Source organism: Xiphophorus maculatus, chromosome 1 (assembly GCF_002775205.1).
Source record: "Xiphophorus maculatus strain JP 163 A chromosome 1, X_maculatus-5.0-male, whole genome shotgun sequence".
NCBI classification, from domain to species: domain Eukaryota; kingdom Metazoa; phylum Chordata; class Actinopteri; order Cyprinodontiformes; family Poeciliidae; genus Xiphophorus; species Xiphophorus maculatus.
The window spans coordinates 7,731,822-7,755,900 of record NC_036443.1 but is presented as its reverse complement, the minus strand read 5'-3'; the positions used below and the strand labels follow the sequence as shown (position 1 = coordinate 7,755,900).

At 37.2% G+C, this 24,079-nt stretch overlaps 1 protein-coding gene across 1 annotated transcript in view; it reads right to left on the bottom strand.

The window, feature by feature from the left end:
- Window positions 1–1,444: 1,444 nt before the first annotated feature.
- The window catches only part of nphp4 (nephrocystin 4), a 174,259-nt gene continuing 151,624 nt past the window's right edge, over window positions 1,445–24,079 (bottom strand). The window contains exons 21-29 of the mRNA XM_014473925.2: window positions 21,656–21,845; window positions 20,951–21,034; window positions 15,712–15,868; window positions 15,288–15,364; window positions 14,958–15,043; window positions 13,020–13,191; window positions 7,597–7,776; window positions 6,122–6,265; window positions 1,445–1,842 (exon numbers count right to left, since the gene is read on the bottom strand). Coding sequence (XP_014329411.1) covers window positions 1,702–1,842; window positions 6,122–6,265; window positions 7,597–7,776; window positions 13,020–13,191; window positions 14,958–15,043; window positions 15,288–15,364; window positions 15,712–15,868; window positions 20,951–21,034; window positions 21,656–21,845 — 1,231 coding nt within the window. The 3' untranslated portion in view covers window positions 1,445–1,701. The remainder of the gene's footprint in view (window positions 1,843–6,121; window positions 6,266–7,596; window positions 7,777–13,019; window positions 13,192–14,957; window positions 15,044–15,287; window positions 15,365–15,711; window positions 15,869–20,950; window positions 21,035–21,655; window positions 21,846–24,079) is intronic.

Here is a 24,079-nt window from a genome sequence, read left to right as displayed (position 1 = left end):
TTCACAAAGGGCTGGTTGTGCCAGAAGGTACAAACAAAACCCCAAAATAAACTTAAAATATAAATAAATAGCTGTCTGCCTTTGATAAGTACTTCTTAAAATGTCATTTATTTTACGTCTTTGTACATTAACGTAATTTGGCAATACACTAATAAAAACTGCTTTGATGTCACTGATAGAATAATATTTAAGTACACAACTGTTATGTTTAAGGTTCCATATATGTGACCTTCTAGTGGTCTTGAGTTTTATTACATTTGCCCAAGAATAGGACTAAGAGAAAGTGTGTTTCTTGTCTGCATGTATCTTAAAGGAAGCTGACTTAATTTACACATATTGCTGTTGAGTTAAGAAGAACGTTTTTCTGAAATGGGGATATGCAAGAAATGACGTCGTGAACAGTAAATAACCTACACATAAAGCATTAAGACGTTATATGAAGATGAGCACAACTGGCCAGAATATTGTAAACATTGCAACAGAATGTTCAAAAGTATAAACGACAAAGTAAATAAAACTTTATCCGCCTATTTTCACGTTGACGCGAAACATCTAAAGACAATAAGGCATCCATACGATGAACCCGGCTTAGTGACTATCTTTGTTTTATTTGTCTCTGCTGCTGCTGTGCCGAGGCTTATTTTGCAGCCTGCATTCTAATGAGACTGAAAGCGAGCAGGGGAGGGAGAGCGTGGGGCGCGGCGGCGGTGGTGGTAGCGGGTGAGGAGGAGGAATTGTGTAACTCTTGAGTTATATAACACAATATGCATGGCCTTCTCTTTCTCTGTCTCCCAGCTCCTCAAACCGGGGAAACACGGAGCGCAGCAAGCAGCGGGAGAGCGTGGAGGGCTTAAAAGGGTGCTTGTGTTAATGAGAGCGCTGTGTAGAGATGTGCGCCTTGCTAAATAAAATCATACCTCATTACGGCAGGGTTTCTAATAACACCGGTGATGAGAATAAGTTGTTTAAAAAGTGGGGAGACGTGAAGGTCGAACCGCCGGCTTGTCTTAGATGAAAACCCAACCATCGAGTGGCATTCAAGTGGGCTCACTGGGTAATTAGAGCGAATGAAATGTTACTGCTTTCACCCCCATGTTGCATTCGGCTGGTTTGAACTGTCAAACATTTGCTGGACATTTCCGTGGATGGCTCACAACTGGGAATCAGCCTCAGCAGCTACAGTAAATTGTGAGCAGGGTGCCATCTAGGTTTATGCTAGGGTTCATCTTTTGTTGGGCTACAAACAAACTAATTGAGTCAGCAGCTAAAATTATTAATTTACAAAGTACAAAATTGCAACAAATAATTAGGGCTATGCAAAGAAAATAAAATTACAGGAATAAAGTCATATTATATGAATAAAGTTGTACAAGAATAAAGTCAAAATGTTGAAATACAGGTTAAATAATGAATAAAAATTATAAATATTTTCATATTAGTACAACTTTATTCTTGTATTATTTTGACTTTATTCTCATAACATTATGATTTTATACTTGTACGAGTTTACTCTCGTAATATTCTAATTTTATTCTTGTAATTTTATTTTATTTTTCATTTGGTGTTAGTATGGCCGCAGCACTCAACTGCACAAAATGACACAAGTAATACAAAAAAAACTATTCATCAACACATGTTTTATAAAACTAGACTGAGCGATAAAATATCACTCAAATACAAGCAGCATTTTCAGACCGATGCTCAAGAATAGTTGACTTTGACGCAGAATGTTTCCTCGGTTTTCTCCTCCGAGTTATTGACGTAAACCAGGATCTCCGCCGAGCCCGAACTCTGGCTGGGAGCGAATCGCAATCCGATCGTGTAACTCTCTCCACCGCCAATCTGAACACAGTGAACAAAGCAAACACATCCCCTTTACTGTCTGGTTCTTTTTTGTTTTAAACAATATAAGCTCTGATAAGGCCTGTTTGTCAGATTAAAAGTACCTTTTGAAGATAACAACCTTTAAGCAGATATTAAACGTATTTTTCATCCACTCCCATTTCTGTAATATAAAATGCATTTTTATTGGTTTAATATTCTAATTTTACATGTCATGGTTTTTGTAAGTGGAAAATCATAATTAAAAAGTAATGGCTTCCAAAAACTCCATCTGTGTTTGATTCGTCTATGTAATGTTTCACTTAGTGATAAAGTTTCTGAAGTAAATGGGCTTGCCCATTTATTCTGATTTATCGAATGGGTCAGTATATGTAGAAAATACAGATGTCCTGAATCAATTTGAATCATCAGATCAGATTCAGTGTACTTCACCCTTTACAAAGATACTGCAGATCGCTTAACTGGAACTGAATTAAAATGTGACACAATTCAAATAATAAACAAGTCATATCAGAGAAGCTCTTCAGCAAAAACCCAACTGTATGTGTCGAGTCAGATAGAGCTTCAGAAACAAATGAAAAATTGATGGCCATGTTAGGTAAAGTGCTCTCAGAAGGTTGCAGCTGCTTTCTTAACAAAGCTAATCGCATGTTGGAACGACGGACTAAAGTTATCCTCCACAAACACCAGCTGAGACGTCTGTCACTGTCACGACAGGCAGAGAACCTGCAGCATTTATAAACACTGGTGAGTAGAACGCAACACTGATGAAACGTAGTGTTATGTTACTGCACTTTAAAGCTACTGAGGCTTTGTGCGTACATATTATATTGATTTTATTAAAGTTTAACTGTCAGATTAGGACTCTGTATCTGAAAATGCCAAGATGACTTGGATCAGGAGAAAAAAAAAAAAGGTGTCCACAAAAAGCACATGGGTTATCTGCATGGGACATTTATACAAAAATTAAATGAGGTTGTGTTTGTACGGTGTGTATAATCTTGACACGGCATAAAGAGAAAAGCCACAATAAATTGAGACTTGTGAATCCAATTATTGAGTTCAAAAATCAGTCAAAAAAAAAACAAAACAGTTCTTAAATCCTAACAATATAATATTAATGCTGGATGTACAGTCTGTAAACTTCAAACCAGGAATGTGTATGTTTAGTTTGCTGGGGTTTACAAAAGAAAAGCTTGTAAATGAGCATACTGTTTTGGCTTGTGAGTTCTCTCTTCATAATGAGGCATTCCAATTGGTTTCATACTGCTCTGTTTATATTACAGGGGTCTGTTCCAGTATATCTGTGTTCGATAATGACAGCAGCTTTGAGCTCGATGCCATGAATCTGTGGCTGTGAATTTACCAACGATGTGAAGCAAATAAGACCCAGAGAGCCCAATAAGGAAAAACTGGCCAGAATGTACAGGCTGCATGTTATATACTGAACTGAGACCACCATCTTGATTGAAATAGTCACAAAAAAAAGATCAGCTTATACAAAAGCCCAGGATAAGGTTTAAAATCTGTTAAATGGGACATGATGCTGCACAGACACAGCTTTATGTGCAGTCGTTAAATTAGCCATTTCTATTACAAAAAACAGCTGAACTGCTTTTTCCAACAGTTTTCTTATTTTTATGAACAATGTTTGAAAGGAGAGACAAAGTAGCATCGCTCCTCTGTTGTTATAACTTCCCGACACTGCCGTCCTTACCTTTTTTGTATAAATTACCAGTTTTGTCCACACAGCCTGCAATTTTCATTGTTCTCACTAATTAAAGGGAGAAAGTGCTGATGTTTTTGTTGTCGGGGCTCATAGCCTACAAGGTCATAATTTAATCTTTTTGTTGATATTCTCACGGTATTTCTATCAGCCATTACCCGTTTTTCATTTACATAACCTCAGAAAAGAAATAAAATAATCAAAATGTGAAATTTACAGAGCAATTACTTTCCTTAAAACCTTATGTTATTTGCAGTTTCTCTGAAGCTGTCATATAAAACAGAAAAGACAACCTTCTCCTTTGCTTGAGGCAACAGGGACAGCAGATCCTTCATGAGATACCTGGAGATTCACCAGGGAGGTGGGAAAAACAGAGGCTGCTTTTCACTCTGCCCACCTCATTTATAACGATGCACCGTCTTCGGGCCAAACCCAGCAAGACTCCTTCAGTGTTTATGTGCAAACTGGCTCCTATTGCGTCTCACATGTTGTGTTTGTCTCGCTTGTTTTGCTATTTTGTCAAATAAGCAAATGATAAGGAAATGACGGCATCAACCTAACAGTTTTTTTTTTATTTTATTTTGTTTTGATGAGGGAATAAATCAGCAGGAGGCTGCAGCTGACCACACGACAACAAAGCAACGTAAAGAAAGGCTTTGTAATATTCCCCTCCATGTGATCTGAAAACAAACGAGCACAACACTTGTCGCAGCTGAGGCCCAGACAACAAATGTGTTGAAATCAATACAATCTTATTCACTGCCAAAGATATATGTACATATCTGCAAAACTCTTTGAAATTAATGGCATTCCTTTTAAAGATGTGTAACAAATTTTACACAAATTAAATCTTTTGATACAAATGTCAGACTGAAAAAATCTTTAGTTTGAGTACACTGATTAAGTTGGGAAACATTTTTTGTTTTTGCAAAATAAAACAAAACATATTTGTCTACTAATAAGGGTGTCTACTACTAGACATCCCTACTGATATTCATACAATGTTTTATACTTAACATTTGAAGTAGACCACTTAAAAATATATTTTGATCTGAAACATCATTCAAGTCGTAAAGATATAAAATGATCTTCATTTAGAAAGAAATTACATCCAAAAGGCTGCACATATTTTAAAAGGTTGAATCAATTGAAACTGGAAGAGGACCAAAGAGGGAGGATGGTAAGTGAAGTAAAAAAAAAGCTTACTAGTAAAAACTGCAACAAAAGATGATATAATAGATTTACCAAGGACATGCTACAACCATTAGATAAAACATACAATCCTTACTGGTTGTTTTGGGAATGACCACAGAAAATCTGTTAATGTCCTGCCACTACAAACACAGACCCATGATGTTTGCTACTTTAACTGGAACAAAAGATAAAGAATGTGCCATACTCTTAGCTATGGGGAATAATCTTGTGATACTATGAGCATTCTGCACTTTTGAAGCAACTGAGAACCTTATCAATGTTTCACATAAAAGTATTGTCACCTGTTGCTTTAAACCGAGAAAAAGTATTATTATTATTCTGCCTATAAAAACAAAATAAGGACCCAACAAAATTAACAGAAGTGGTTTATCTGACACAAAATGAACCTTCGTTCAAAGCCATCTCAGTTATCAGATATACGTCCTATTGAAACAAAATCTGTGGTAAACTAAAGAAAGAGAGACGTCATCTTCTCAAGGACCCAGGACACTGGATTAACTTTTCTGGAAAATAATGTGCAAATACAAAAAGCCATAGATCCATCAATGTGTTGGCTTTAACTTTCTAAAAACGTTTTAGGGGACGATTAAGTGCAGTCCTTTCGAAGAAATAAAATAGTGAAAATTCCAAAAAAGTGTGGCACTGGAGAATCGGAGAAAACTATTAGGTTTTATAATGAATTTCCCCCTCCTAATTAAATCAATACACTCAAATCAAAGCTTGGATTCCTGATTTTACCAAGTGCAATATTACCACTTCTCCAACAAAAGATTCATTTATTTTAAGGCTGATTACACATCTTTCCCAGGGTGTCAATAGGTGTGGGGGATGTTGTTTTATTTATTTAGCAGTGAATGTTTAAAGCATTTTTTTTTGTATAATCAATACGTAGGTTAAACCTTTCTCAAGGTTTTAACTAGATTAATTTTGTGCAGATAGATATACAATATAATATACAATGAGCGGTGTTGAACGAGAGCCGGGTCATGAGTAAAGAGGTGAATCCAGCTTGAGGCTCCAATAAACCATCACTTTTAGCTCTTTTACAGCTCAGACGTGCCTCTGTTACAGTTTATATTAATCAAGAATTTGTCACAAAACTTAATGGCTTGACGTCTGGTGGGGAAAAAGGATTGATGTTTCACTTTCTGCGAACACATGTCATGGATCATCAACAACACAGAAATTATTCACACTGTGTTAACAAGATTAATCCTTTAATCTAGAGAAACTATCTGTGGAGGACACCTGACAAGCTTTGGTCAAGGCGTTAATCAAAGTATTGATTTGAGTCTTAATGAAGTGGAGAGAACTGTATTGCCTCCTGCTTTATCTCACCTGGAACTGATCCTCTCTGAACTGGAGCAGGTCAGGATGGTCGGAGCGGAGCAGGAATGTCCGTGTGCTGGTGTAAGGGTTGGTGTACGTAATTTTTCTGGAGCTGCCACGCCCATTACCAGCTGGGACAGACACTTCGAATGCCTGCACACATCCACACACAAACAGTTTATGGTGCACTTGCTTGTCACTGACTTGCTTTGCAAAGTATGGTTAGCTATTGTATCAAAACCCAGGTAAAAAAACAACAACACAAGAAACAGCAGTAACCTTTGGAAAAATTTGAACTGCACAAGAAATAGTTGAAGTTCCTAAATTACGAAGATTAAATTGAAATTATAAAAAATGAGCAACAATCAAAAGTCCCAACATGGTTTATGGGCTACAAAAAATCTGGAAATGATGTTTTGGCATTAATTTAATATCTGAGAAAATAGGAAAGAAAACTGTCACAGTATATCTGAAGGTTTCACCAAATAAAACTTAAGACTTTTTAAATAAAATTTTAATGCTATCTTGAATCATGTTAAATTAAAACTGTTACTATAAGGGATGGTTGGGGGAACTTGCTGCATTACAATCAAGTGTAGCAAAAATTCTGAATCTGGCTTTCTGCTTCTCTGATCACATATGGTTCTTCACAGCCATAGTTCCAGAAACGTTTTTCTATACTCAACCTCCCCTGTGTTGGCAGCAGAAGTCAGTCATTGACAAAAAAGAACATCATTCAGCCAACTGCTGATAAATTTTCACTTATTCATGATAGACATAAAAAAAAACCTAGCTTTCAAGCTATATTTGCTATATTAGCAGATTGCTACCTTCTACTGCTTTGACTCACAGAATGCAATGAAGATGTTTGCATGAAACTCAAAGCACAGTGAGAAAAAAACTACAGTAAATAGTAAGAATTATGATTAACAAGTTAAAGACCAACTAAGATTTTTTAAATGAATTCAAGACATTTTAAGACCTTTATTTTAGACACAAATTTAAGACATTTTAAGGATGCGCAGACAACCTGTGCTGTAGGTAGTCAGTAATTAGTGGTGTCAAAGCAAATGGATGACAATGTTGAACGTAAATATGGAATATAAAATTAAGATAACCAAATACAAACAAAACTTACACTGGAATAAAAGCAAAGAGGGGCGAGAGAGAAGCCCATCCCCCCTGCTGCATAGCTGTCAGGCTTTAAAAAAAAAGTTAATATTGCAAAAAAGTTTTTTTTTAAAATTGGCACGCATTTGACAAAGTGTAATATAATAACTGGGGTAACCAGTTATACACCGTACCCTAACTCTTACCCTCACCTAACCATACTGTAGTACATCATTTCAAGCCTTTATTTCTTGTAATTTTGCCACATTTGACCAACAATTTCGGTCCTCAACATTTCTTAAAACGTTTAGATAAAAGAAAAAATCTAGACACAGAATTTCTTTTCAGAGAAGTTCAGAGAAAGATCCTCTCACCTTTGACAGTACAGGACGGTGGACACTGAGACACAGGAGCCAGGCGGCGACCAGCCTTTGCTGATCCACGTCCACAGCGTTCACATACAGGAAGCGGCTGCCAGCCTGCCATGGCTGAACCCTTAGCTGGAGCTCCTGCACAGCGGCAGGAGGCAAAACAAACACACCGGCCGGGTCCACCTGCAGGGGAGGTGAGGGCGGGAAAGGTTGATTGCACCTGGCAGCGAGGTGATGAGATGCTGGTGATTAGGTTATGAGAACGGCGACAACACAATGAAGGTAAGCAGAGCCATTGAACAAGTGACAGAAAGAGTGTGACAGGACAAAGACGAAGGGGCGGAAAGGGACAGGGTTAATAAGACAGGGAGTTTAAAAGAGTCAGAGGGAAATAAAGAAGGTGCCCAGTTTACTGAGAGTGGGCCAGAGAAAAGTAAGATGTGGCGAAAAAGGTAAAGAGAAGAGAACAGACAATGAATCCAGAGAAAGCACAGGAGAAAAAAGTGACATACACAAGGATGTGAGATTGAGCTCTACTGTGCAGCTGTTTTTCAATCTGCTCGGAGAAAAGCAAAGCTATTCTCTGAAGCTGAGCTTTATCCTGTTTTGTAAGACTCCTTCAGTGCATTCCACAGTCAGCCAAACCTGCTGAGAGCCAGATCAAAGCTGCCACTGATGCATACGGTGAACTCTTTGAAAAATACATCTGTCACTTTCTCAGACGGTACCCTATTTCTACAGGGTAAACATGTTTGGGTCGTACAGTGAGCGCGCAGGAAAACCGTGACAGTCCATCATCCCCTTCTTTGAATATGGGTAAGTATTATGAAATAACTCTGACTGAGAAGCTGTCTGGCTGCTCTAGCTATCAGATATGAAGAAGAAAACATCTATTGAAAATAAAGGGCAATATGCTGTGCACAGAGCACATTTCTATGTCTTCAAATAACCAAGTCTTTTTTTTTTTTTATCTGACATCATTGCAAAATGGAGACAAACCTAAATTGAAATGACACACGCTGTCAGTACACACTTCATTCTTGATAATGACTTGAATCTGAACCGAGGGGTTATTGCAAAGGAAACCGTTGTTATTCCTCTGCTCCGTGCTGCTTTGTGCTGCTCGAAGAACAATTAGCAGAAAATCATTTTTGGATGTGCACTAGGAAAAACAGAAATCCCTCATTCTGAAAGAAATCTGGCAGGAGAAAAGCTCACAGCTTCCCATTTGATATTTAAGGTTTCAGCTGTTTAGTTTCAGCTGGCTTTTCCCAATCAACACAGAGGCACAGACAGCAAACATAAAGAGGAATGATGTTCAGAAATTAAAGGACCTGTGACATTTTCAGATTTTTTAGCAATGCATCTAAGCACAAATAACTCATAATAACTGAAATGTTGGTCCAGTGGTGCTTGTGTGCAAAATGTTCTTTGGATAACATGCAGAGTGACAGAATAGCTTATGAGAGCAGGTGGCAGAAAGGACACACCACTTTGTTCTCCAAGTTAAACTGTTGCAAATCACAGTTTATATAACTAAATGCAGTCCCATAATTTTGGATCCACTAACTGAGTGTGAACTCAGTTAGTGGATCCAATTGAAAAAAATGTAAAAGAACTGTCCGAAAGAGGTCTTTTTCAAACTAAGAAATAAAGGTATTCTGTGTATGTGTTTTCCACTTTTCCTAATTACTGCTGAGCCAATCTTCCACAAGTAGATTTAGTTTATTGCAAAGCATCTACTTGAAGTCAAGTTTTCTATCACCAAGGTCTCCCATCGACCAGTGGCTGTAGTCCTTTCTGTGGGAGTAGTAGTAAAAAGAGATTTACTTAACTATTTTTGACTTGAGCTTCTGTTATAATGGTAGAAACAGTTAATATCTTACTGGCAGTAGAATTCACAATTATCCAGATCCCAATGATTGCTACAAAATGGAGGTAGAAGGCAGTACGAAAAACAGGGACCTCAACAGTTTTCAACACAAAGAATGGAAGATGTACAGAAAAGTAAAGAAAAGTAAGTCAATGTAAAAATCAAGAAGAAAGAAAAAATGTTGTAATACTATTGTAATGCATTTTCTCCACCAGAGAAAACCACGTTTCACAAAGGAAGACCATTGGTGGCACATAGCCTCCTACTTGTATTTTCCATGTAGATAATTACCAGCTTCTATGTAAATGACTGCCCAATGGAAATATATATATATATATATGCAAAATATAAAAGCTATATAAAATAGTGTTTGTACAAACTGCTGTGATGTTTTTAAGATTAGAGTTGTGTTAGGCCATAGAAGACAGCTTCCATCTTTGCCCCTTTCAGACTTTCTAGTACAGTATCTATAAAAAGTTCTCATCCTCTTGGATGTTTAACCCTTGTATTGCTTTTACAAATCAGTCACGATCAACAAAATGTGGCTTTTTGAGAAAAAATGACAAAAGAACCCTTTGCTGTCAGTCAACTGGTGGTTGTAGTCACAATGAGTGGAATGGAGATCACGTGGGGGCAGTGACAAATCTCGGTAACAAATCTAAGCCGAGAGCCTTTTTGCTTGGAATGACCTACAGAGAAATGTGCAATGTGCTCATATTCAAGCTTTATTTTAAAGTCTCAGTGAGAAAGCCACTGTTGAAGAAAACTCAGCTCAAGGCTTGACTAAAGTTTACCAAAAAGCATGTGGGAGACTCCATGGTCAAGAGGAAGAAAGGCTTTTAGTCTGATGAGACCAAAATAAATTTTTTTTTGCCCATCAGACGAGACTGTATGTAAGACACCAAACACTGCACATCACCACAAACATGGCATTCCCACTGTGAAGCATGGTAGTGGCAGCATCATGCTGCTTCTCGGCTGTCGGCCCTGGAAGGCTAGTTAAGGTAGAAGCTAAAATAAATGCAGCAAAATATCAGGAAATTCTGGAGGACAATTTTTTCTATCTCCATGTGAACTTACAGCCTTGGAAACATTTATCTTCCAGCAGGGAAATAATTTGATGAATCCAGATAAAGCTACATAGAAATGGTTTGAAGACAACAAGGTGGAGGTTCTGGAGTGGCCCAGTCAAAGCCCGACCTCAAAACAACATAGAATTTGTGGCAGAACTTGAAATGTTGCAGCTAATCCCCTGACAGCTTGAACAGTTTTGCAAAGAAAAATTGAGTAAAACCGCAGCATCCAGATGAGCACGCCTAACTGAACAAGGCAAAGATGCCTCTACTAAATACTGACTTGAAGGGGGTGAATATATGTGCAATCAGTTATTTTATGTCAAATGTCTTTTTAATTGTTATTTTTGTATAAATCAGTTTTTACTTTGATATTAAAAAAATCCACATTTTGTCTCTCATGAACAGTTTGGAAATGCAATAAAAAGGGTAAAATAGCCAAGAATTATGTGCAGTTTTTATAGAAACTGTAGCTTTAGCCTCAGTGACCAGCTATTCTCAGTTTACAAGTAAAAATGCCATGAAAATTATCTACTGCGGGTATGACTGTAACTTTACAACTTTTTAACTGCAGATCACTTCAAAAATGATCTACTATCCTTTTAAGATGGCGTATTGAATTGTTGCAACTGCAGACTAATCCTTCCTTGTCATCTTTTTCAACATGCATTGTGTGAAATAATTTTACGCTGATAGTGTAGAAATTGATTCAGCTACTTTCTTGCCCAACAATTATAGAATAAAAATGCTGAAGTGAGCACATCAACTTCAGCAAGTGAGCGTATTATTTTCTAACCATTTCAAGGTTCAAGTTGTGTTGTGAGGTACAAAATACTGACAAATTAGTTCACTTCATTTCATTAGTCATTTAATGTCAAATAGTCCAAACCATTTGCTTTCTTTTGCTTAAAGAAATATCAGGGAACAGAGCAAAATCATTCTCCAAAATGGAAAATTCTATTTCTAGTGGTTTTAAATGAATGGCTTTGGATAATTTGTCCAAAAAGTCACATTCTAAGCTAATTAGATAACTCCTAAATTAGACCCAAGGGAACCAAAACCTATTCGACAAGTAACTGGCACATGGCAAAGCCAGAGCAACTAACCTTCTCCAGACAGGCTGATGCAGCCAATAACAGAGCTGTTGCCATCCACTGGAGCAGAGAGAGAAATATTATGTATGCACCAGATCGCCAATTGGCAACAAAACATGACTGTGACACACATCAAGGTTAGAAAGCTCACGGAAAATTTGGATACTGAATAGAGGCTTGATGATAAGAGATGAGGACAATCTGCTCCAATATCTGTATCAAATAAGATACAGATATCGTCATTCTTGGACCAGATATCAGACTGAAGTCGTTGATCCAGACATGGCTGACTTTTACCCAATATGTTTTAAAATATCTCCTTCTTTGGAGTTATTTTAAAGTCAAAAATAAATACAAGACAGATTTTTGTTATTTACTCCATGTAAAAAATGTATAGTGGCAAATGTTATTTGTAAGTGTGAAAGTAAGAATAACTCATGTGAAATCTCAGTTAAACAGCAACAGCAAAACAAACCCCCAAAAGGAAGTGGCTTCATTTTATTGTTTTGAATGTTTAACTTCTGTCTGTCATGTGGCACATAAAGTCTGGACATGTCAGGAAAATGTTGACAGACTTTGACACAAGGTAGAAACATTTACAGTTCAAAACAATATGTACATGCTAGAGATGCTAATTTCCAATAAGAGCTGTTAAAAATAGCTTAAAACATTTCACCATCAAATTTCAGGGCTTTCTTGGACTAAAATAAGAAACTACTACTTTATTGAAATCATCTTGTGTGACTTTTCTCAATCTTTAATGTACAAACACGAATACACCTTTGCTCATGAATAATTAATATTTGTTCACGGCAGAAAAGCTTGTTGTGGCGGGAGTTTATTGCTAGTTTTTGCAGCTCTTCAGACCATTTTACAAACATTTACACATCAATAAAGTTAAAGATTTCAGAGCACCAGTCTGTTTTACACTGCAGTCATGCTTTGTGCTTTCACCAGCCTCCCTAGTTTCAGCCGTCTTTATACAGATTTAGCAGCTTTCATATGATGTTAATATAAACACAAAATTACCACTTTGGGGCCCATTATGTAAATATTAAAATGGCAAATAATAATACAACTGAACGCTGACAGTAATTATGTATTTTTTGTAATTAGTTGCAACACTAAGATAAGAACTAAACTAAAAATTAAATTAAAACTCCTTTTTTCTGTATAATATACATTGAATGTATCAAATCATAACACAAAATAGAGTATCGGAATCTCTATTTCCGACTTTCCTAAACCTAATTTATTAATTTATAGTCAATTTAACTTAGTTTGAGTTAATAGCAGCCAAGTCACCCACAACACATTTTGTAATTATCAGCTAAAATCAAGACACAATAAATTCACTTTACTTCTTTACAAATTAAAACAGCGTACCTCAATTTCTTTGGGGTGTGACAAGAAACATTTGATCTTGCGAACGGCCTGTTTTCCCCTCAGAACCAGTGATTGACAGGTTCTCTGGCCAGTCACGCAGCTGACGTCCACCCGCTCCAGAAAATGCACGTAAACCTGCCAGATCTGAGAGGGCGCCGCCTTCCACTTATCACTGTCAACAAAGAAAAAACAAGAAACACACACAGTCGAGAACAATTAAGGCTCCCCCGGAGATGCGGCAGGTGCAGCTTGAGTTTGGAAATCATAAGAGCTGATCAACAGCTCAGTGAGCATTTTAATAAGCACAAACATCATCGCCAATCAGAGCTGAGATGAAGGGAACAGAGTCTCAGGAGCACTAGCTGGCTGTGAGAGTGGGAGGCAATGTAGTCACCTACTCGGTTCTGCTCTGAGAAAACTGCACTCGAGAAGCCTTTGGGGATATTTGCAATAGAAATAAGGCAGTGTGAGTTTTCAAGGGCTCATGGAACATCAGTAACATTTGGAGCTGCTGATGAAATGAAGTGATATCTTCAGATGGTAAACAGATGCACACACAAAAGAGCATTTGGGGTTTTCCAGTCACACTTTCTTTTAATTGTTCCAAACTCACACCACAATGTTAACTACTGAAAGTAGTGGATAATAAGTTTAATATTTGATGTCTTAGACATGACATATATTGCAAATACTGCCATTCTCCATTCAACTATATGTATAGCTTTGATGAAAAATGAAAAGCACTTAGTTTAAGTAGTGGCTTAAAGTGTTTCAAGGGATTTATACTTATTGGCACTCTTTTCCCTCTTTTTCTCACAAAGTCACAGAGGCAGATGAGAAAGCTGGCATGAGAAGTGTGCACCTGCCATTAGGACCAACTTGGGGTTCAGTGTCTTACCCAAGGACACTTCTGCGCATGGAAAGGAAATGCTGGGGACTTCGCCACTAGCTTGCTTTACCAGCTGAGCCACTCTTATGGAGTGAAATAAAAACTGCCTGCAAGTTTGTGAACACTGCTGGTAGCTTCTGGACAAAATGATGCATCTAGATTTAAAAATGGCATCTACAGGCTGTATCATTGGTTACACCATTTTGGAGGAAAAAACAGATCTAATCTCTGAATAATCATGCTATTTTAAATCACCAAGGCTTAATATATTAAATACACAGTTGATTAATGAATAATGTCAGAACTAAGTCTGACATATCTTCAGATATAGAAACTGGTGAAAAGCAGGAAGACACCTAAAATGCCTTGCAATTGCATCCAGATGCCTTCAGTTTTTAACAATTTATATTTCTTTAAATGTTTCTGTTGCAACCAACATAAAATAGCACATAATTCGGAAGTGGTGAAAATGGAACACATAATATTTTTTTTAATTAAGCTTTGAAAAAAAAGGCCATGCTAGAATTAATTAGTTACTCCTAAATGAAAGTGCAATCGATTGCTTTCAGAAGACACTGGATGTGTTAACAGGGTCCATATATTCATAACTTAACGTCAGCTGTTCTCTGAAATCCTCAAAAGTTTATACGGGAATATTAAATAAACAGCATAGTGAGCAAAAAGGAACAGGTCCAGGAGAAATATATATTTAAAACCATTTCTTCTTTCTCAAACCCACAACAACAACAACAAAAACAAATAATATACATCAAGGTGTGTGGCTTTCATGTGAGAAAATGCAAAACAAATGTTCAATAGTTTTGCAAGACATTGTATGTCTTATTGAGGTTCAGTGTAGAACAGATTATGAATTCTGTAATATTCCTCATTCAGGTCCATTCTCTCACAAAGAGGTACCACTCGGTTAGTGAAACAACTTGTTCAAGCCTATATCAACATTTCAATTAGTTAAAAATGGACACTCCTTCAGGCTAAGTTGTGTTTGTATTCACCGTATGCAATCTGCGTGGGCAGCAAACAATACATACGTGAAAACCATGACAAAGAACATCTTTATGTGCGGACTGGGACTCCCTGGTACTTTTAAGTACACATCCTGAGGCTCTCCAGGAACCTAAACAAGAACAGCAATTACGAAAAACATGTTAAAGTGGAGACGTAAAATGACTAAGAAAGCAATGACATGTGTCTCCAGTATGGCATGATGTCCCGGTGGAAGCATGGATAAAAACTCATGCCTCGGGAATTGCAAGAAAATGCTTTCTACCTCTTTTATCACTAGTGTAGCAATCAGCAAAGGCTACTGTGGGTTACTTGTGGTCAGAACAGAAACATGCAGGAAAGTAATGTCGTCTCACCAGCATCCTCGTCTGGCAGATGATATTAGGGTCACTGCAGTGCACAGAAATATGAGGGCAGGAATTTGGGTCTTCGGCTGGTTGACACACAAACAAGGAAAACAAAGAAAATGTTAATACTTACAAGAAAAGGCCACAGTTAGATGGCGCATCTAATCAGCATTTATAAGAACACGTCCCAGGAATTAGATTATCATCATGGACTTTTCAATCTTCTCATTTCCATCCCCAGCCTTGGTTCCCCAGGTACCGCTATAATGTAAATTACATTACCTCTGTGACTGAAATTAAAAAAACACATTTATGTCCAGTAGATCTATTATATAGCTATATCTATATAATATATATTCAGTGCAGCACAAAGGAACGTTGTGGCTTAGGGAAAGATCGATGACGGGAGGTTGTTTGAAAGAAGCCTAGCAACCTGTTGAGCCTTCCCACGGCGGCAGGCGGATGGCCTTTTTCAGGAAACAAAGTTCAGGGTGGTAAAGTCGGAAAGTCTGGTCCACAACGTGGGGCGTTGGCTCCACGTTCACCTGGCAGATGGCCATTGGCTTGCCGTCTTCTGCTCTGAATGTAACCTGTGGAGGGAAGAGGTGAAATATCAGTGTGATGCACTGCAGGCTTGAAGTCAAATTGAATTGCCTACATAAAATGACTAATGAAGGGCTGTTCTCTGTGGAGGAGAGAATAAGAGGTAATTCTAAATAAATCTTTCATGTAAACTGTATATAAACATCTATCTCCAGTAATAACAATAAGCATATGTAATAAATATAGAATAATGTTAAGGAAAATTTACAGCATTTCAATCACCTTGAATGTGTGCAAACCTGGCGAATCGTGTATAAAGAGTTGCATGGATTTTCTACAAAAACATTTTAAGTGCACTAAAGTTAATAACAAAAACACTATAACTTATTTTTTACTGTATGGTTGTGACTGCAAATCACATCATTCATAGCACCACAAACATAGTTCCTGACAAACACTCACATTTGAAGAATAAACCCTTATTCTGGAAAGCACTTACTTAAAAAGTATGATTTATATCACTAATCTGCACACATTAGCTAAATTTATTCATATTTTCAAATATATTAATAATTATTGATTTTCTCATAGAACAAACAATGGAGAAAAAAGCAAAAATTACATTTCCAATCATACTGTCAGTTTTGTTTTTATTTACCATTAATAAACTTATGTGGCAACAATAAATTACAATTTTTATAAGACATTGTTTCACAATAAACGATACAATAAAAAAAACATGCATGCAGCTGTTCGTACACATGGATTCAAGCACAATTCCTTTGAATATTTTGATCATTGTGGAATCAGCAGGTGCACGGGGGAATATCAGACTCCTCCCTCAATACGCCTCCATTTACATATACACAAATAGATGTAAAATAAGCCTGGCACGTTCAATTCTGCATGGTCAAATATCACGTGTTCTTGTGGAAGCAGGGAAAACTAAGCAGGTCGTGAGTTGGAGAGCGTCAACCTTTAATTTTTTATGTGTCTTATCACACATTAATTAAGGTTGTGCAGTACTTAAAAGGATGTCACACAATGTTCCAGAAAAACAATGCAGAAGTGGGGGACGTCATTCATAAAATCATTGTAAAAACAGATTTCATCAGGAGGTAGGTGAGAAGCTTATCCAGTTAAAACAGGAAATCCACTTGAAAGATTGAAAGTTCACTCACTTGAAACATATTACACAGTAAAAACAAGAAAATGTTTTCACTTCAAGCCTGCCGAGTCCTCATCGGTTCCAAAACAAACTGCTGTTCACCAACCTGAAGGAATCCCCACCTCCTTACATTTGCAGATCACATAGGTACATTTATTTATTGGTAGATCAATATGAGTAAAAATTCACCTAGAAAAACATTTTCATCCTGCAATGATGCTTTTAGTAATATGTGCACGGTTGATGAACACTGCAAGGTGGTAGGAGGATGTGAACGAACAAAAATTAGAGACAAATAGCTTTAGGTCCACCAGCTTGTTTAATTATGAGATCCTTAACCAAACTGGGCCTATTCAGATGTTCAGAAAAAATAATCCTCTAAATCCTGATTTTTATTAACTGGCTTACAAAAAACTATAGATATCACAACAATTCCCTAAGGAAGTCAACAAGCTGAGAATCTTTGCCTCTCCACATGTGCTACATAACACATTAAGAACGATGTCCACCAGAATACAAATTAGTTGTGTCTAATTATTTAAATCTCCAGTGACCATTGGAGAATGCTTTGAAGATTGCTGCATAAAGTAGGCAACAGGATATGCATATCAGGATGTGTATATCCTATAGTTTAATCACGTACTGTATTTTATTACAAACGGTCTGTTTTATATTATAGACTGTTTGTAACACGGTTCTTAGACTATCTATCCAATGGTCCAAACTGTATTCCTAAAGCGAGAACCAGAACAACTAGGGATCAGCAAATCCTCTCTATTAAATGTGTTTTCAACTTGTGAGATGGACAAATTGCACTTTCAGTTTGGAATTGTTGTAATTATTCACAGTAAAGCATATATATAGGTTTATAAGAAAGATGAACTTAACTTGATCAACTTAATTCTAATGCTTGCCTCAATAAATAAAGTGTTTTTTCAAACAAAGTAGTAAACAAACTTACGCCCAAAACATTTAATTGTTTCATTATAGAACAAAAAAAAAAAGAAATCTATAAGGTGGCAAATACTTTTTCCACAATCCATTATTTCTAATGAGTACCACAAATACAACATTGTTTGAAGTTAAATTTGGGTAGAGACAAGAAGAAGAAGAAAAAAAAAAAACTGGGATGCAATGCGCTTTCCCCCAGCGCTCCAAACAGGCAAATAAAATGCATACCAAAGCAACCCTGAACAGGATTGTGTCCGATTCTTATGACTCATCCACGGAGGTCAGTACAACACCTCTCCAGAGTCCGTTAAAGCTTTCTGAGTTTTGTTTTTGCAGTCAATTTAACGTTTAAGTTAGACTTGGAGGTTTTCTTGCTCATTTTTCTTTGTGTCTGAAGCCTCGACTTGACCTCTCCCTTTACTCAAGTTCCTAATTAAATTACAAACTGCGGAGACAACAATCTGAAAATGGGGATCCTTTGATAACCTTCTCTCCCTTTCAGAACATCAATTAGGTGAATTTACCGAAGGCTAAAGAGCTTCTTAGAGGAGCTGATGGATCCCAAATTGGGACTCCACTTAAGAGGCTTTTAGGCAGCTTATTGAAAGTTACATCACTGGTGAGAAAGACAGCTGTAAAAAGCTAATTACAATGCGAGATCTTGGCAGAGGTCAACAAGAGCTTTTTTCCTAAACTGTGCCTTAGCGCCTCTCCTTATGTTTATGCTTTTTGTGTACCGTTCTCAAAAAGATATAAAAAATTACTTTTAAATTATCCAGTAATCTAATTCAATATTCACAACAATGAAATTTTGAAAAGTGATGTTTAAAAAAAAACAAACTTAAAGCAGCACTTTCAATCTTTACTTTGATACAATACAAATGTATCCCCAGCAGTCTGATAGGTGAACATTTCCAGTCCTGGAAGCTAACCTCAAACAATTTGCTTGCTGAACGCAGAGCAGCTGTCCAAACCGTGGGAGTATCAGCTTTGCGGCGACATGCTGACCTGCAGTTGTGGCCTATATCTGCCGATGTATGCTGACTGACAGCGGGGCCAGAGCTGGCATACTGACAGCTCTGCTGTTGGGACTTGTCAGTTTTAGCGGGATACAGATTTGATCCAGACCTGACCTCTTTGACCTGTTGACATGCTTTTTTTTTTTTTGTTTGTTTGCTTGCTCTGACTTGCAGTGCTGACCGACTCAGAAAATACAAAAACTGGAGGAAGGGGCTACAGGGGTGGGGTGGTGCACAAATACTTGGCAGATTGGCACATATTTATCAACCCTGTGTAATGTGATCAAATCAAAATACTGCAAATGAACACCAGGAGGATCATGGTGTAACGCAGGTTGATGAGGATATGTGAAGATGCTGTTTGTAAAAGATCATGCATCTCCATTCTGCAGATACATGGCTCAGTTCTCTGTTTGTATTGGATCATCAGAAACATTGTAACATCTTGTTAACAGCTGTGGCTCTGTTAATATGAGACCAAAGATAAACATGCAAAGACTCCGTGTGGATGAAAACAAACGCCCTTAACACCCATCTCCACCATGAAACATGGCAGTGGTAGTATCATGTTTTTCTTCAGCAGGGACTCGAAGGCAGGTGTTAACACTAGGACAAATGGAGATATATGGAGCGTGATCCTGGATCAGGACAAAGACACAGAGTGGAGTCAAAACTTTAATGGAATAGTTTACAGGATTTCTCCAGGTTCCACCAACTCAAATTTGACAGCTTTTAAGACCCTATAAGTCTTTTAAAAATATTATTTAATTCTCACATTTTGTTGGTATTTACGATAACACAAAAACATTTTCTATAAAACTAATTCCCATTGCCCACATTTGTGGACATCACCAACAAAACTAATGACACTAAGTCCTTCTGTCCACATATGTGTACGTCATGTTTAGCAGCATGGTAAATCTCCGCAGATACTAACTTTTGTAAAATTTTACAACAAACACTGAACACTTTTATAAATATCTGAACAAAAATCAGGCATAAAATTTGATTTAATCTTTTACCAGAGCAAAGTTTGGATCAAAAGCTGCCATGTGAATTTTGAGGTGTGTTATCAGCCATCTTGGCTCTAAACCAGGGGTGGGCAATCCTGGTCCTCAAGGGCTGGTATCCTGCAACTCTTAGATGTCTCCTTGTTCCAACACACTTGAATCCAACAGTTGAATCACCTCCTAAGTGCAATCAAGTTCTCCAGAGTCCTGCTAATGACCTCATTATTTGACTCAGGTGTGTTGAAGTAGAGATACATCTAAAAGTTGCAGGAGACCGGCCCTCGAGACCTGGAGTTGCCCACCCCTGCTCTAACCTGTAATGTGTTCTACTCTACCACTACCACTATGTGGCAGTATAATGGCCTCACATATGGACACCAGGCCCCATATAGAGAAAAGCTTTGCATTGTGGACTAAACGGCCCAAAATGTGATGTGCACACACCCGGATGCCTCGTCCTAGGATCTCGCGACTAATAAATAATTAGATTAGAGGTTAATAAAGATAAGTTATTTTAATCCCACAGTCTTACTCTTTTGTCTTGTCTGGCTACTTAATAGTTTTCATTTCCTTTTTTAGTGACACGTATGTAAAAAATGAGAAGGTAAGAAATGCTATCCTGGCATTCCTCAGGGAGTTAGTTGTCTGTGGGTTTTTGTGCAGACAAGACTGTTAACTTTAGGATGGAGCTTAAAGTTAACTGATATAAGCTTCAGATCCAAAAATCTATTCAGTAGTGGTGGGATTAGGTGTCTATATCCTCGTTTGCCATATCTAACCCATCAAGACATTATGTAACAGATGGGTATGTGGCTTCTTTTTGAAGCCTAAGATGTATCTTTACATTAAAGGTTTCAGATAAAAGGTTTTTCAAAGGAGAAAACACAAGCACATCCGAGATAACTAAAAATCTGCAGCTGGAGATAAAACTAGTTCAAGATCCTTAGAATATTGTACAAGGCGTAATGGGACACTGTGTACCTTGATAATTTTGGCATTAATAATGTTGGACAGCGTCTTCTTGGCCATCTGGGAACCTTTGCCTGTAGGCAGGAAGCTTGGTCCCTGTAAGGATTTGATAAAAACACACACTGTTATCAAAACTGAGCATCTACATATAAACACCAATTTATTCTCAGGAAATACAACATGTACAAACCCCGCAAGAAAACTGTAAATGGTAACAACAGACAACAAACAAAGGGCTTCAGGCCACCAGCAATCCACTGAGGATGAACATCTGATATAAGTGACACTTGTTTTGAACCAAACTTGTGAAAAGAACTAAAATGAGAAAGCCAGAGTGTCCGTTAAAGAGATCAGCTGTGATTACTAAACACTGAGGTGCGGTGACATTTTCCTCAAGTCTTAGCTTCACTCCACATTTTATTTGCATGGCTTCTTCACAGCTGAGACACATATTTGATGAGCTCACGGCCAATATATTTCAAAAGATGTTAATGTACTTGAATCAGTATTAAAAAACAAACAAACAAACAAAAAAAAACTAGTGTTCAGAAGTCCCTCTGAGTTTTCTCACATGGTAGCACGAAGTCTGTTTCTTACGGTTCAAAAAAATAGAAATAAAATCTCTTTAAACGTTATACTGTAAAACAATAAATACGGGGGGGAAAAAAGAGAAATCACAACAGTTCATTCAAAGTCACCCTCTGATCTGAACTTCACCTGGACAGATGTGATGTGGTTGCACAGGAAGCTCTGATACTTCAGGGGAATGTGGACACTTTCTTTAGGCCGGAGATAAACCCTGGGACCAGGAGCTGCTTCTTCCACGTGAAACATGTTCTCCTCCAGCGGGGTAGAGGTTTTCGTTATTGCTTTGAAGTAACGCCACTCCTCAGTGTCAGTGATGACACTGGATGAAAAGATTAAAGGACAGAAATGTAATCAAAGCAAGATTTACATATTTTTAAGCCATTCAAGATCACAATGTGACTTGTTATGTGATCAAAATGGAAACCGTGCGGTAGAGCTGAAGAGACACACCACCGAGAAAAAAAATCCGATTTCTGTTTCTGTAGAACGACTAAATGGATGAGAGGAAGTGGCTGGTACGGAAGAAAGCAACATATGCTTCAACTCTGGAATATGTCTGCTGTTCAAGAGAATCTCCAAAAAGTACTAAAATGGGTACACCACACATTTAAATGAACATATCTGAAGACTTGTCATAAATTAAATATAAATTTGTAAGAAAATCCATGATTATGTATTAAAGAACCATCTTGCTTTCATACAAGCCCAAAAGCGGTTTAGAATCATGGCTCATTTTGTTTTTCACTTTTTCCTTTTAAGAAGAAAGTTGCTGTGAAAGATGAGATTCAAATCAATTACTTAGCTGCACTAGAAACTGCAAATCAAAGCCTCTGCAAATTTGACAAAACATGCATCAGATCACAGTTTCAAATCTGTTGTGAGATGACTATCGTATATCACTAAGCATTTCAAGACATCTGAAAAATAATCTTGTAAGATTGTTTTATTTTGTATTTAATATGCACAATGTTTCAAAGTGGTTCAAACTGGTTTTGTTCAGAAATGATTGTAAAATGTTTTCTTCATGATAAACTGATCTGAACGGACACAAATCAGAAACCAAATTGAACATTTTAAAAAGAATAGTTAGATGTCATTCACATGAAACTACTTAAACATTCAGTGCTCAAATAAAAAGTATAACAGGAACTGGAAGAGTCTTTGAACATATTTTTTTGTTTTCACAAAAATGTCAAAGTTGATTGTAAAGTTACATAAAATCAAAAACATAACTTAAAAAAACCCCACCAATAAATGCCTTTATTCGGGCATATAGCCTAATCTGTAAAATGTCAACAAATTAGAACCTTCTTAAAATCAGTAATAAACACTATTAAATTTATAGTAAATAAACCAGCAACAAGTAGACCTAAGTACCTAAATGGAATGGAAAATAACAATGATACATAAAACCAAACTTTAAGTTTTAGATATTTTTGCAAAACCCTGTGTAAGAAAACACACTTTCTTTGACCTCTAAACAACACTGTGAAACATGGGGATATTGTTTGAAACATGAGTGTCATGTTTTGTTTCTTCAACAGAAGTTGGCAGAGAAATACCCAAAAAGACTTGCAGCTATTATTACAGCAAAAATGTTTTTGTACAGTGTATGGTTTCAGGAGGGCTGACTATAAATAAACTACACATTTTTTAAAATCTAATTAGCAAAAAAAACTATCTCTGAAAAAACATCTAGTACTCGTCCTACTTCACAATTACACACTATTGTGTGTAGCTTTATCACATACAATCCAAACAAAATACACTGAAGTTTGCGTTTGTAATGTGTCTTTGTGTAAGAAAGGCACATTTAATAAAATTAGTCATTATTTTTATAGTACATAATCTCCTGAAATGAAGGTAACCAACCATTTCATACATAGTTATGAGTTGGGAGGCTTGTTGTTAATGTACAACTCTGTATTTTTAAAAGCCATGAAGAAAATCTTAAATGATGGCTGTTGTGTGCCTCACTGGTAGAGCAAGCACACCTCTACTGTAATCAACGATTCGATTCTCAACCTCAGCATGCTGCATCTCATCCTCTTCTCTCTCTGCCGATCTTCTTGTCAAGCTACTGATGAATGAAGACTTCTGGTGACACCAGATCTTAAAAATAAAGGGAACTCTTAAGTCTGAAGTCTAACAGGCACACACTCTACTGAACAGCCAGGAGTAAACTTTCACTAAACTCCTGAACCAAGCAGCTACACTTCCACCACACTTACTTGCCTTAAATTATTGACAGCGTGTATGGAAAAGGTGTAAAGAGGACAGAAATTGCCCCAGTTGGGTCCCCTAATAAATGGATTTCCAGGGAATAACGACCAGAACGCGATAACCCATTCCAACAGACGAAATGTCTTATCTCTCCTCCTCTTTTTCTCTTTATATGCAAAAATTTTCACACACAAATGCATTCAGGGAACGGTTGCTTTAGACTTCAAAAGGTTTGAAGCCATGGGAGTGGAGGGGGAAATTTCTTCTCAATAGGAGACTGGGAGTTTTTAAATTTTTTAGAGCTCCATCATTGCCAACTTTAGGCAAAGA